The 15,788-nt window shown below is 40.3% G+C and overlaps 1 protein-coding gene across 6 annotated transcripts in view; it reads right to left on the bottom strand.

Moving 5' to 3' along the window:
- Positions 1–15,788, bottom strand: part of LOC144508221 (serine/threonine-protein phosphatase 6 regulatory ankyrin repeat subunit A-like) — a 219,696-nt gene that overhangs the window by 101,282 nt on the left and 102,626 nt on the right. For 2 of the 6 annotated variants that reach the window (XM_078236052.1, XM_078236037.1), the window contains exons 3-4: positions 3,440–3,518; positions 1,824–1,900 (exon numbers count right to left, since the gene is read on the bottom strand). The exons of 2 other annotated variants lie outside the window; for them this stretch is intronic. In XM_078236052.1, coding sequence (XP_078092178.1) covers positions 1,824–1,900; positions 3,440–3,518 — 156 coding nt within the window. The remainder of the gene's footprint in view (positions 1–1,823; positions 1,901–3,439; positions 3,519–15,788) is intronic. 2 more of the 6 variants (XM_078236060.1, XM_078236044.1) reach the window with 1 other exon arrangement.

Here is a 15,788-nt window from a genome sequence, read left to right as displayed (position 1 = left end):
AGACTGGAATACACCTCAAAAACTAGATGGTTGTACTTGAACAAATCCTTGTGGTGTTGATTGTAACATACTGTTTTAAGTCCTTTTCTAACAAAAGCTGTCGGTAGGCATGGCTAATGTCAAGTTTTGCCTCCTGCAAGGCTTGAAAACAGATCTACCCGTGGCAACGGGTAAGCATCTAGCTTGGAAGCCTGATTAATGGTAAGTTTGCAATCCCCACATATGCGCACCATACCATCACTTTTAAGAAGAATAATTGGAGCTGCCCAGCAAGAAAACTGAATGGATTCAAAGATTCCAAGCCTCTGTAAACGCTCCAACTCCTCCTCCACTTTGCCTTTCATGGAGTACAGCATTGTGCTCGGCTTGAAAAAGCGAAGAATAACCTACGAACGATTTAACTGTAGTGCCACGCAATGTAACCAGTTAATCTTTGAAAACATCAGGATACTTTTGAATGACATCTTCTATCACTTGTGTGTGCTTAATCTCAACTCAGTTCAACTGAATTTTACTGAGCCAGTGATGCCCTGGTAAAATAGGCCACTTTCCTTTTACCTCAAGGAGGCATGTTCTTGCTTCTTGACTGTTGTATGCAACGTCTACTTCTAACATCCCAAGCAATGGTATTGCCTCTTTTGTGTACGTCCAAAGTTATGTCCCTCCCTGAGTACGGCTGGCATCTGCTTGGAGCCACAAGTCTTCCTGTAGGTCTCCTCACTGATCACTGATGGAGAGGCTCCTGTGTCCACCGCATCTTGATTTGTTTTCCATTGACCTCCACTATAGCATAGATAGGCTCCCTGTGCCCTCACTCACATTAAACATATTGTAAAAGTGCTCCTCTGCTTGCTCTGACTTGGGCCTGTTCCTTTAGCAACCTGACTACCAAGGCTTGTTGTCGGGCAGAATTCACTACCGACTTCGGTACTCCATTTTATCTTTAGTTAAACAAACAATCCCAAAATAGATCATATAAACTTCATATTTGTAACACTTCCATTAAGTAATTTTGCACTAACTTTGTCCACTTTATGAAGTTAATAGTTCCTATTGATACAACTATACACAGAAAGGCCTTAAAAATGAATTTGCCCTATATTTCTGCAAGCACAAAACAAATCTGTTAAAATAAATGTGAAGACCAAGGTTTACAGTTTCAATTTTTAATCTATTTCATTTCAGATTGTAGAAAGATTCGACGTAACCAGATAAGCTATTTACAGTAAACCTTTAAATAAGCTTGCTTTCTGGTCTAACAAATTTTATATCTAGGTATGAAATCTGAGCTGCATATGAACGTTTCAAGATGCATATTAGTACTATTCTCAATAGTTTCAGTGTGGTAGCATTGGTTGGTCTATGAAGTAGTTTGGGGGTGGCCAATGCCAGAAAATAATTGTTGAGAAAACCTCGTGCCAAGAACAGAACAAACCTTTAGTAAAGCACCAGAAGTCCATCGACACAAAAGCTAATCTCAAACAGGACATCAGCTGAGAGATGCAACATTTGACATTTTTTCAATAGTTGTGCATTTACAACTATACAACCTTACACTAGGCCTCAACTGCAAATGAACTGGCAAATTAAATAATAAGCCAAATTCAGTCATTTATTTACATTTTTAAACATCAACATTACCTCTTTTTTATGATAAGACCATTTCTGGTTACAATAGTCCTGATGATCCACTGAGCTAATCATTCCTAATGCTTGCAACTCTACATTTTTATTCAAAACATGAAAAAGCCAAATCACCTGCACACTGGGGCTTTAAGGCCAAGTTATCTAATTCTGCAATGACAAGGTGAAAAGTCACTTACACTTACCTCACTGCAAGAGGCAACAGCACGATGCAGGGGAGTCAACCACTTGTTGTCTTTGGCATTAACTCTAGCTCCTACAAATACAAAATTATCCCAGTAATAATGTATCTAAACAACAATGGTCTACACAGAATTTCCTACCAATTTCATATCATTGTACGGTTAACTGAGGATGAGGAATTTAGTTGAAACCTTTATGCACAATTTGCAGTGGAATAACAAGAATGAGTGGATTAACCTGTAACATTGACTTAAAACAAGCAAATCCATTGCTAGGGTCCAAAGGTAATTAACCCCCTTCTATTAAAATCAAGATTTGACTAAGACCAGTTTTAAAAGAAATTTAAAATATGTAAGATTTCAAAACATTTCACTGTTTAAATGAGTCTGACACAGATTTGTGGAAACAAAGGTCAAAATAAAAAGATGAATATGGTCTGCCTGTTCGATTTTGAAGGCCATTTTTAGGAAATGCCAAGTACTGCAATTTGAAGCATTATATAGAATAATTTGGACTTGCACCCTTAGAGTTTCCTTCCAGCATTTCTTCTGAAATCGGGACGATTGTGTACTTATTGATATGCAAAAGCAGGAAAAGCAGAAAATTTGACACTGAAGCAGGAAGTAAAATTTTCTTTATATCTGGCACAGGAATGTTTGTTGAAGGAAAAGTTAGAAATTTGTAGCTGAGCGAGATCAGTGGTTAATCTTCAGCCCCAATACCTAATTAAGACGGCAGTGTAGAGTTTCTAGTCTAGCTGGGAACTTTGTCCAGAACAACCTTACAAGGCCTCAGTGAAACTCTTGCCAGCTCAGAGCTGGCATGAACTTCACAGGGGTCCTTTCAAATAGCCAAGAAGCCCTGTAAAGAAAGGCCACTGAGCCCAGAAGGGAACAATCATCTTTCTTGACCTGGAAATTGGCACTTTCCATAGCTCAGGACTTTACCACCTTTGTTTTTATCAACCCATGATGAGCCTCAGAGCAGGGCAGTTTAGAATGCAGCTGCTGAGACTCATTTCGACTTACAGTGGTGGATTGAGGCAGGCACCAATGAAGCACACATGGATAACAACAGCCAGCCCCAAATGTACAGACATCCTCACAGATTGAGGATGTCTGGACAGCCTCTTCAGGTTTGTAATCCATTTTGCACCATCTTCCTTTGGTCAGCAGTGGGACCAATGGAATTTTGACCCTGTGGGTTTCAGCAGTAAATTAGTGTACATTTAATTTAGTGTAACTCATTAAGTCCTAGTTTTTATTCGGTGCTTTGGGTTTCCAAATAATAGATTCTAAGCAATTGAGTTGCACTGCATGGGCATATCGACAATATTGCTGAATATCTGACTAAATCATTAGCTGTTAAAAGGCTTTGTAAGCTACCTTTACTTTCAATGTTTATACCATGGAAGTGAGATGTACAGTAAACTTAGGAGTATTTAAACTTGGATACAGAAAGCTAGAATGCAAGATCTAAATCGTAAACGCTACCTGGTATTTTCACAGGGGCTTTTCTGATCTCCTGTTGTAACCTTAAAAAATCTTGGGTAAATTCCAGAGAAAATACAAATATTTGTCTTAAATGACTAAACTGTATAGTTGAAATATACCTGATAGAATAAGGAGTTCAATAATTTCAGCATCTCCTAGATATGCAGCAGCATGCAAAGGAGTTCTCTTCTCAGCATCCTACAATGAGAGGAAAATCATTTTAGAATAAGTCTCCTCTTTGTTAAGTGACAATGCTAGCAAAAGACATATTTGTCACAGCACTCATAATTTCAAGCTAAAAGTAGTAAATTGTCAACTAAAGTTGCAACAAACAGTACAGCAGCATTCTCTCAAATTCCAAAGTTCAGGACACACAGCTCAGTTACAGCACAGGAGACATTCTTCAGCCCATCATACCAGAGCCAAATCTTTGAAAGAGCGAGCCAGTAAGTACCAATATCTTGATCTTCTCCTCACAGCCTGAGGGATTTTGTTTTTCAAGTACATGTCTTAATCACCTTTTGGAAGTTAGAGGAACCTACTTCCACCACTCTTTCAGGTTCTGCATTCTAGATTATAACTCGCTGCTTACAAAAGTCTCAGCTCCCCTCTGGTTCTTCTGCCAATTGTCTTAAAGCTGTGTTCTCTGGTTACCAACATTCCTGCCAATGGAAGCCGTTCCTTCTTAACTCATCAAAAATCTTCTTTGCAGCTGATTCCTTTCAAAACTTTCCTTAGGATAGCTAGCACTCATCCACCAACACCAATAAGGAGATTTTCACAGTAACTGCACTGTAGTCTTAATGTGAGCCTACTTTTGACACTAATAAATAAGCTACACAAAAAAAATCAGTTCAGACATACTAACCCCTGCTGAATTTAAGCAAATTACTAAGCCGAGGAAAAGAAACGAGCAAGGATTTACAGATCATATTTTAACACCTGAAACAATAAATTTTCAAACTTGAAGTCTTTCCCTATCAGGATAAAACACTGAAAGGGCAGCTAAATAACAGAGAACATACTGATAAAAATCTGTAGGAGATATGGTTATGTGAAATCAGTGTTCTAGTCCATCCTCTTGTTCAGAATAAGCATGGAGACAGATATATCACATGTGGCAAAATGAGAATCAGAGAGGCCAGCAGCAGAATTGACAGCGGCAAAAGTAGCACAGCAGGCGTCACAGCAACATGCAACAGAGCAAAGACTGAATGGACAGAAAATCCTGGCGTGAACAGCAATTGCAAAGGCTCATTAGTCCACCTGTTTTATAATAGGAAAAAAACTGCTGTATCACTTCAGCCTTTGATTGCTTCTCGGCCTTTTGGCTAAGATCAAGCATCAGATCAAGCCCAAAATCATGTGCAATGCCTTACTCTGGTCAGCTTGGATCTTGTACGTTTCTCTTGTGGGGACCATGAATTGGATTTAATTTGTATTTTGAATTGGTTTTTGGAGCAAGCAAGGAGATGGATTGAGGTCTTGCCCAGTGCACGCTGCACACTGTCATTGTATCTTTAAGAATGGAGTCAAATTATATTTAAAAAACCTTATGGTGAAAAATTCAAATGTGGAAAAAAGGCAAATGTGGATTTTCGTAATGACTTCCTCAATGGATCAGCATGTTTACCCAATGACTGAGTCATGTACCAGGAAATACAATCCCAGGAAATTCAGTCCCAGGCTATGCAAAGAGCTATTTGATCTCAGTTTATGCTGTGGTAGAGATGTCGTTTGTGGGCTCAAACGTTCCTAGGCTAGTGAGGCAGGGTCAGGAGAAGAAAGTAATAAATTAATAGTTCTAACTTACGCCCATTATTCAGCAACCTGTGCGGGAAAAGTATCTCTGTGAACATAATGAACAAGCTGATTCTATCTGCAGTGGCAGGATAAAATCAAAATTTAAATCAAATTAGAGTGAATGTTTTTTTCATGGAGTTCCTCATTGATAAATTTAGCTCCACCCACACCCATCACACTACTCATGTCTATCAACACTATGTTAAACAGAAACTAAACTATCAAAGGTTTCTTTTGCTGTCTTTTTATGAAAGAGTATGATGAAATGGTTGAAAGTCTGATTGTTACTGTGTTTATGTAGCTTTGAAGGGGGGGGGGGGGGATGGAGTCTGGGAATCAAGATGGTTTAGTTTAAAGAATATTTCCAGCGCTCTGTGGGAGATTTTTGTGGGCTGCAAAGTGATTCATTGTGTGACTCCAAAACAATTTCCACAGGGAAACCATAATGTATGAGTCACATGCAGAAAATAATTCAATGCCCTGGAGGATGTATAGATATAAATGGAGAAAAAATTCTTAATTTCACACAGCAATTGAATAACACTTCTATTTTGATGCAACATCTACAGCAATTCTCCAATGAAACGCGTAAAATATTTATTTCTATTTCTCTCTTTTAGAGTAACAGCCTCTAAATGAAATCGGGAATCAGTCTTTCTGGGTGCTGCCAATGTAATAAGTGGTCAAGAGTCAGGATTTATGGGAGGTTTTGAAGAGAGAAAATGGCAGGCAGAATTTGGAAAGAAAATGGCAGGGTGTACAGCTAATATAGTTGAAGACTTTACTGAGACAATTGAACAGAACGATGGTATTGGCAGCAATGAGGACGAGTGAAAATGATCCGCAGACAATGGCCTGAATTTTTCATGCATTGGATGCATGCAATCGATGAGCCCAGAAGTGGTACAAAATAGTCTTCCCGTGATTGGCTGCAGGACGCAATTTCACACTGGCTAGCTAATTAATGGGCAGTCAGTGTGAAATGCACACGGGGAAGGGCTCAGCGCTGCCAAATAGGCAGGAAGAGGACAGACGCGGTGCAAAGGAGAGTGCAGGCTGGCGCTTCTAATGGGCCCCTTCACGGGGACAGCTGCTGCAGAGTTGTCTCAGGGAGCTGCAGACTTTTACAATGTAAGTTCCGATGGAAAAATGCTGCAGTACAATCAAGCACAAACCTAACTCCCCAGACCACCTTTATTAACTTTATTTCAGCAGTGATATTTCATCCAGCCCCAAACCAAGCTTGCAGCTAAAACATAAAGACTGCCTGGCCAATCGGCCTGCCTGTCAATCATAAAAGTAGATGGACCAGTCAGCATGGCTTTGTGAGTGGAAAATCATGTCTCACAAATTTGATTGAGTTTTTTGAAGGGGTAACCAAGAAGGTAGATGAGGGCAGTGCAGTTGATGCTGTCTACATGGAATTTCTGATATTGGGATATTGGGATATCTATAACCGGGATATTGGGTTCATGTCACACTATTTGTAACGCCCACAGTTGCGTGGACCTGCAGAGTTTCACTGGCTGTCTTGTCTGGAGACAATACACATCTTTTTAGCCTGTCTTGATGCTCTCTCCACTCCCATTGTTTTGTTTCTTAAAGACTTGATTAGTTGTACGTATTCGCATTCCAACCATTATTCATGTAAATTGAGTCTGTGTCTTTATAAACTCTGTTTGTGAACAGAATTCCCACTCACCTGAAGAAGGGGCTTAGAGCTTCGAAAGCTTGTGTGGCTTTTGCTACCAAATAAACCTGTTGGACTTTAACCTGGTGTTGTTAAACTTCTTACATGGAATTTAACAAGGCCTTTGACAAGGTACTGCATGGTAGGTTGTTGCATAAAGTTAAATCTCACGGGATCCAGGGTGAGGTAGCTAAATGGATACAAAATTGGCTTGATGACAGAAGCCAGAGGATGGTTGTAGATTGTTGTTTTTAGCGGCACGGTAGCACAGTGGTTAGCACTGCTGCTTCACAGCTCCAGGGTCCTGGGTTCGATTCCCGGCTCGGGTCACTGTCTGTGTGGAGTTTGCACATTCTCCTCGTGTCTGCGTGGGTTTCCTCCGGCTGCTCCGGTTTCCTCCCACAGTCCAAAGATGTGCGGGTTAGGTTGATTGGCCAGGTTAAAAATTGCCCCTTAGAGTTCTGGGATGTGTAGGTTAGAGGGATTAGCGGGTAAATATGTGGGGGTAGGGCCTGGGTGGGATTGTGGTCGGTGCAGACTCGATGGGCCGAATGGCCTCCTTCTGCACTGTAGGGTTTCTATGATTTCTATGATGATTTCTATGATTTTCAAATTGGAGACCTGTGACTCAGGGATCAGTGCTGGGTACACTGTTATCATAGAATCATAGAATCTTAGAAACCCTACAGTGCAGAAGGAGGCCATTCGGCCCATCGAGTCTGCACCGACCACAATCCCACCCAGGCCCTACCCCCATATCCCTACATATTTGCCCGCTAATCCCTCTAACCTACGCATCTCAGGACACTAAGGGGCAATTTTAGCATGGCCAATCAACCTAACCCACACATCTTTGGACAAAAGAGTTGTTTTTTAAACTGGAGGCCTGTGACGAGCGGTGTGCCTCAGGGATCAGTGCTGGGCCCACTGTTATTTGTCATTTATATTAATGATTTGGATGAGAATATAGGGGGCATGGTTAGTAAGTTTGCAAATGACACCAAAATTGGTGGCATAGTGGACAGTGAAGAAGGTTATCTCGGATTGCAACGGGATCTTGATCAATTGGGCCAGTGGGCTGACGAATGGCAGATGGAGTTTAATTTAGATAAATGTGAGGTGATGCATTTTGGTAGATTAAACTCGGGTAGGACTTACTCAGTTAATGGTAGGACGTTGGGGGGAGTTACAGAACAAAGAGATCTAGGGGTACAGGTTCATAGCTCCTTGAAAGTGGAGTCACAGGTGGACAGAGTGGTGAAGAAGGCATTCAGCATGCTTGGTTTCATTGGTCAGAACATCGAGTACAGGAGTTGGGACGTCTTTTTGAAGTTGTACAAGGCCACACTTGGAATACTGTGTGCAATTCTGGTCACCCTATTATAGAAAGGATATTATTAAACTAGAAAGAGTGCAGAAGAGATTTCCGAGGATGCTACTGGGACTTGATGGTTTGAGTTATAAGGAGAGGCTGGACAGACTGGGACTTTTTTCTCTGGAACATAGAAGGCTGAGGGGTGATCTTATAGAGGTCTATAAAATAATGAGGGGCATAGATCAGCGAGATAGTCAATATCTTTTCCCAAAGGTAGGGGAGTCTAAAACTAGAGGGCATAGGTTTAAGGTGAGAGGGGAGAGATACAAAAGGGTCCAGAGGGGCAATCTCTTCACACAGAGGATGGTGAGTGTCTGGAACAAGCTGCCAGAAGTAGAGATGGGTACAATTTTGTCTTTTAAAAAGTATTTAGACCGTTACATGGGTAAGATGGGTATAAAGGGATTTGGGCCAAATGCGGGCTACTGGGACTAGCTTAGGGGTTTAAAAAAAAGGTGGCATGGACAAGTTGGGCCGAAGGGCCTGTTTCCATGCTGTAAACCTTTATGACTCTATGACCACGTAAAATTGCTTGCAATTGGCCTCTTAATTGGCTAAATTGCCTGCTTGATTGTCAGCTTCCGATTCCTGGAGGTACCCACTGACTGAAATATCGTGCAAGTGCGCGATGATGTCAGGATGTGTGCCCAGCATCATTTTGCGTAATTTCATGCTTCCAGGCTTGGTGCACACCCACCCAGGCAATGTAAAATTCTGACCTATAATCCTGGAGGATGCAAAATGAGGTGTCGGTTGGAGGAACCTGCACAGATAGGGAGTGGATGTGAAGCTGGAAAGGGATTTGTAAATAAAAAAGGAAAAATGTTAGAAATTTAATATACTGGAAGATGGGGAAACAATGGAGATTGGCAAAAGAGGAGCTGATGGATAGGTATTTGCCCGGGTTGAGATGCAGACAGCAAAGTTCTGGATGAGTTTAGGTTTGTCAGATGGAACTCAGAAAGCTGGCAAAGAAAGCAAAAGAGAATAACAAATATTTATATAGTGTCTTTAACACAATGAAATGTCCCAAGGTGCTTCACAGGAGTGTTATAGAACAAAGTATGGCGCAAAGCTATATAAAGAGATGTTAGGTCAGATGACCAAAGCTTCGTCAAAGAGGTGGGTCTTAAAGGAAGAAGGTAGAGCACTAAGGAAGTGCAGGAGGGAATTTCAAAATTGGGGCCAAGGCAACAAAAGGAATGGCCATTAATGATGGGGAAACTGAGGGTACCTCAATGCAGTACTAAAGAGGGGTGTACTGTCAAAATGACTGCCTTTTAGATGAGATATTAAATCTCAGGTGGCTCCATTAGGATTAGGTGGGGATTTTGTTGGGTGTCCTGGCCAACAACACGAGAACAGATTACCTGATTATTTATCTCAAATGCTGTTATTGGGACCTTGCTATATGCGTGTGGACTATCGTGTTTCCTATAATCTTGTACATCCTCCATTGGTCGCCATTCATCTAACTAAGTCCTCAGACCTCAAATTCTACTTCTTGGCTGTCATTTCTCTCTGCTCCTTTAAGATTCTCTCTCTTTGATCAATCATTTAGTCAGTTGATTGAGGTGGCGGTGGCTTAGTGCCATTGTCACTGGAATAGTAATCCAAAGACCGAATGCTCTGAGTTCGAACCTCACCAAGGCAGATGGTCAAATTTGAATTTAATGAAAATCTGGAATTAAAAGTCTAATGACAATCATGAAACCATTATTGATTGTCATAAAACCAAGTCCTTTAAGGAAGGAAATCTGCCATCCTTACCTGGTCTGGCCTACATATGACTTCAGAACCACGGCAAAGTGGTTGACTCTTAAAATGCCCTCGGAAATGGCCCACTCAGTTCAAGGGGAATAAATGCTGGCTGTGCCAGCGATGTCCACACCCGAAGAATGAATAGAAAAAGAACTGATAGTCTCCTTCTTTGGCTCCATCAATGTTTGTGTGTTGTGCTTCTTAAGTAACTTGGGAAGTTTCCCTACTTAAATGTGTCGATGTAAAATTAAGCTGTTCTCACAACAATGCGTACAACTTAAAAATACTTCAGTGCCGTGAAGCACTGTGGACGTCTTGAGATCATGAAAGGTGCATGAATAATGCAAGCTTTTTTTCTTATTAACGCCAATTGAAATTTGTCTGTTTTCACATGAAATTCTGCAAGAGGACACTAAACATCTGTGATTGTTTATCAACATCTGCCTTCATTCTTTTGCATTTCAACACATCAATATATTAAAATACTGATTTCATAATTTCAAGATACTTTTATTCCCAATTTCATTAAGACTACTTAATTTCACATTTATCCAGTTTACCTGAACAAAAGCATTCCAAAATAATCATGGTAATTGAATTAAGTTTTATAGCCTGGCTTGACTACAATACTATCTTCACATGCTCAGCCTGCAATAGACAGTGGATTACTGTTCTGCTGCCACAGAACTTTCCATACACTCCCAAACATTGCCATGCAGAAAGTGCAATAAAAGAGCATTAATATCTTCTGTTAAATATTTATTGCCACATTCATTCTCTACAGCACAATTAGCTCCATTCTTGAAGTATGACCATTGGTTTTCACTTTTACAAATTGGTTTAGGACACTTCAAACATTATACAGAGTTCTGCATTTGTGATTATGATTATGCACTTCAAGCTACAGTACATAAACTCTGACATTCAGCTGTAGAGTTTCTTGATCCCAAGTTCACATAGCCTAGTGAAGTGATAACAAATAACTCTTCACACCTTCAAGGAGGAGCATCAATTCAAATTTGGAGCAGACAATAGAGGGCAGGTAAGGTAATAACTTGGTGTAGGTCACCAATACATGTTTAGGTATAGCATAGGGAAATCAGGAAAAGGAAAAAAGGTAGAAACTTGCTCTCATGATAAATTCCATTCAATCGGGAAAGAAGAAACAAAATGGCTCAACAATTGAGATTTATAGTCAAGTCAGCAACACAGATCAGTAATTGTAGCTCTGCTTATTATATTATTCCAATTTAATTTGGCATACGTATATCCAAGTACCAGAGTGCCACATCACTTACTAGTGTACTACAGTCTGTGTATTAAACCAACAATGCATCAGTCCACTCACTGCATATGGTGTGACCTGAGAAATACACTTGAAGATACTCCAGCATTTGAATCTAAAAGTGTGATAACATGATAGCAGCTGGGAATAACATAGAAGCATTGAATGGGGAATTGGATTGAGAAAAATCAACCTAAATTAGTGCCAAAGAAACAGAAAAAACTGAGTGAACCTTGCAAAAACAAAATGGTTGCTATCACAACAATGACAGCAAGAAGTCTCACAACACCAGGTTAAAGTCCAACAGGTTTATTTGGTAGCAAACGCCACTAGCTTTCAGAGCGCTGCGTCTTCGTCAGGTGAGTGGGAATTCTGTTCACAAACAGGGCATACAGAGACACAAACTCAATTTACAGAATAATGATTGGAATGCGAATCTAAATTGAGTTTGTGTTTTTATATGCCCTGTTTGTGAACAGATCTCCCACTTACCTGACGAAGGAGCAGCGCTCTGAAAGCTAGTGGTGTTTGCTACCAAATAAACCTGTTGGACTTTAACCTGGTGTTGTGAGACTTCTTACTGTGTTTACCCCAGTCCAATGCCGGCATCGCCACATCACAACAAGGACCATGCAGCTCTAGCTCAGGGTGAATTGGGAGGCTGATAATGTTTAAGAGGCATTTGTGAAGTTTAAACAAAAATGCAGACTGATATTCAGCAGATTTCTAAAAGGCATGAATGAAGAGGAAAGGGATAATAACATCTTCTGCATAGGCAGGAAAGAAAGACCTGTTTAATAGCTGGGAGATTGATGAAAATTATAGTTAAAATCCAGACAAAATTTCCAGCTGAAGTAAAATCATCGGATCCATTGATATGATTTTCAAAGCCTCAGGCAGGAACTAGGTGAGCCTGTTGATCTTAATTTCTCAATGAAATTGAATTTACATGTTAGTTTTATTTTGCAAAGAAATGGATGAAATACTGGTAGATCAGTTCATTTAGCATTCTGCACCCCTTGAAGTACAAATCAAGCTCACAACATCATAGAATATGGGTTCCCAAACTGGGGTCTGCGGAAACCTCCCAGGGGGTTTGTAGCAAGACAGACACATTTGCAAAATTTGAAAAACATTGCAGAGCTGCTTGTCTAATCAGTGGCTGGATTCTGGAGAAGCCAGCCTCTGATTGGACAAGCCTGTACTCTGGAGTGCTGGGAAGAATGGGGCCCCAGTCCAGAACTCGTGAGCAAGCACCCAAAAAATAGAGGCTTCAATGTTATGCTTTCATTCTGAAGTACAAGTCAGGCAGATAAATTATGCTAGCATATGCCCTACCTCATCTATTGCCACATGAGAAGCATAAAAGATCTAGATATAAATCCATCACCTAAGGAACCTAACACCACCAAGTTCAGTGGGGTGGCACGGTGGCACAGTGGTTAGCACTGTCGTCTCACAGGTCAGAGACCCGGGTTCAATTCCGGCCTTGGGTGACTGTATGGAGTTTGCACATTCTTCCCGTGTCTGCATGAGTTTCCTCCGGGTGCTCCAGTTTCCTCCCACAGTCTAAACATGTGCAGGTTAGTGGACTGGCCATGCTGAATTGACCCAAAGTGTTCCAAGATGTATAGGTTAGATAGATCAACTGTGGTAAATGTGTGGCGTTACAGGGATAGGATGGAGGATAGGGCCTGGATAAGATACTCTGTCAATGTGTTGACTGGCCGAATGGCCTCCTTCTGCACTGTAAGAATTCTATGAAATTAGAGATAACATCAGTAAAAATAGAGTTACAAATGTTCTCTCAGCAAATGATCCAGGAATGGCATTAGATAGGGCAAACACAACCACCCATACTGCAGTATTGGTCCATTAGAGATGACATCACACAAGATGATGATGTTCTGCAGTCGAGATCCTGAATCATTGTACCCAAGACAACCCAAATAGAACTTCTTCAAAAGATACATGAAGGCCACATGGAAATGGAGAAGCATCAACTCATCCATATCAGCTATGTATTGGGTAGGCATCTATAAAGACATAGAAAGAATCTACCTGCACTGTATGGCAGGAATATAGAAATACACAACAGATAAATGAGTTGATTGCTACTGAAGTACTACTCAGACCATGGCGTAGTGTGGGAGCCAATTTATCACACACAACCAAGAATGGCACCTCATCATAGCAGACCATTTCACAAGTTTCTTTTTAATCAGACAGGTGAAAGATTTGAGAACCACAACAATCATCTCAGAAGTACAAGTTCTGTTTGCTAAACAAGGGATTCCAGAAAGAGCAATACATGATGATGGAATCCAATTCACAAAATGCCAAGAGGACGACCCAACCTTGACTTATTGTCGCTCTGTGCTACACCTCTCAAGGTAGACATGAAATCGCCTGCAGAGCTACTCAATGGCAGAAAGTACAAGATGACTTTGCCAAGCAAGATGCATTCTTCATTTGGCTGGAAGAAAGACAACAGCTCACTGATGCAGCGACAGAAAGAGGTCAACATTTTGATTTATTATTGTCATATGTGTGGGATACAGTGAAAAGTATTGTTTTTTGCGCACTATACGGACAAAACATATCATTCATAGAGTACATAGGGAAGAAGGAAAGGAGAGGGTGCAGAATATAGTGTTGCAATCATAGATAGGGTGTAGAGAAAGATCAGCAAGCATGCCAAATCCTTGCATGAGTTTTTAAGAGGACACAGTACACAGGATCCAATCATGAAAACTTGGAATCCAGCAAAAGTTAATGGTGAAGCTGAGGCTCCGTGACCATACATCATCAAGACTGAATCAGTAAACAAATGAGAAGGAACAAAATCCATATTTGACGTACACCTAAGCTGGAAAAGCAAAAAGGTCATCAGCAACACCAGGAACATCACGAGACATCGGCAGCATCACCAATAAGCGATGTGACTTCACCAGCAAGTGATACGATACCTGATTTGATTTATTGTCAGGTGTATTATTATAGTGAAAAGTATCAACACAACTCATTCAACAACAGGAGAAACACACACCTCGCTTGTGCGGCATGCCAATTCATCACTGAGAGCAATGACAATCAAATTCCACCACCTAAGTAATACTGTGAATGCTTTTTTGAGAAAACAGGTTATAAAATACTCTTAAGATGTTCAAGTTAATTATAAAAAGTTGTTTGTTAATTTTTAGTTTGGACATAATATATAAAAATAACTGGAACCATTATATCATTATATTGAGGCTTTTTTTTCAAGAAAGAGGGATGTTATATTATTCCAATCTGATTTAGGAACTATATTCTTCTGTATGTATCCATAACTATTCAAAATGCCACATTACTCACTCTGTACTACAATCTGTATATTGTACTAAATGCAATATACAGATCTGCAGCACATGGTATGATTTGAGAAATATATTTGATGAAGTTCTAGCATTTAAATTTTAAAGTATAACTATTTTGACCTTCTGGGAACCGTAAAACATAACATTTTTAGCTTTTGGATCTTCATTTCATTCAGTAAAATTCTAAAGAAAGAGATTTAAATGTGTATGAACCACAGAAGCCATGGTCACTGCCACCATAACAACTTTTTACCACTTGAACACACATGGGATCGGCTTCTAACCTGCAAATACTTTCTGCTTGGAACTTGTAACATATTACAAGCATAATGTTGCGATCTAAAATAGAAGTCAGGATAACATTTATAATAAAGAGTAAGCAAATCCATAATCAATCACTGAATGCAAAATTAGAACTAGGGCATGTGGTAGCACAGTGGTTAGCACTGCTGCTTCACAGCGCCAGGGACCCAGGTTCAATTCCCGGATTGGGTCACTGTTTGTGTGGAGTTTGCACGTTCTCCCCGTGTCTGCATGAGTTTCCTCCGGGTGCTCCGGTTTCCTCCCACGTTCTGAAAGATGTGCTGGTGAGGTGCACTGACCCAAACAGGCGCCAGATTGTGGCGACTAGGGGAATTTCATAGTAACTTCATTACAGTGTTAATGAAAGCCTTACTTGTGACTAATAACTAAACTTTAACTACACAAATTAACCAAACTGCATCCTAACCCTGTATAACTATATGAATGCGTACTCTTAAAAAAAAATGCAATCATGTCCCACTCAGGGCTTGTGGACAAAATCCAGGCCAACAATCCAAAGTATTAAAGGTAGAGTACTGCACTGCACTGTCTGAGATAAACTATCTGCCCTCGGCTGGAGGCAAGGCATCCAATGGCATTATTTTGAAGAGTGGCAGGGAAATTATCCCTGATGTCCTGGCCAATATTTATCTCTCAATCAACATCACAAGGAAAAAAAGATTATCCATTCATTATTATATTGTTGTTTGTTACAGCTTGCTGTGTGCAAAGTGGCTGCTACATTTTCGATATTAGAGCAAGAACTACACTTCAAAAGTACTCCAATTGCTGTGAAGCACTTTCAGAAGTTTGGTGGCCGTGGAGATCACTATATAAATTCAAGACTTTTGTTCTTACTTTCTTTACAAGTTTATTAAAAAAGTACTTCATT

The sequence above is a fragment of the Mustelus asterias genome, chromosome 2 (assembly GCF_964213995.1).
Source record: "Mustelus asterias chromosome 2, sMusAst1.hap1.1, whole genome shotgun sequence".
In the NCBI taxonomy this organism is placed as follows: Eukaryota; Metazoa; Chordata; class Chondrichthyes; order Carcharhiniformes; family Triakidae; genus Mustelus; species Mustelus asterias.
The sequence above is the reverse complement of the archived record's forward strand: the minus strand, read 5'-3'. Positions and strand labels throughout refer to the sequence as shown.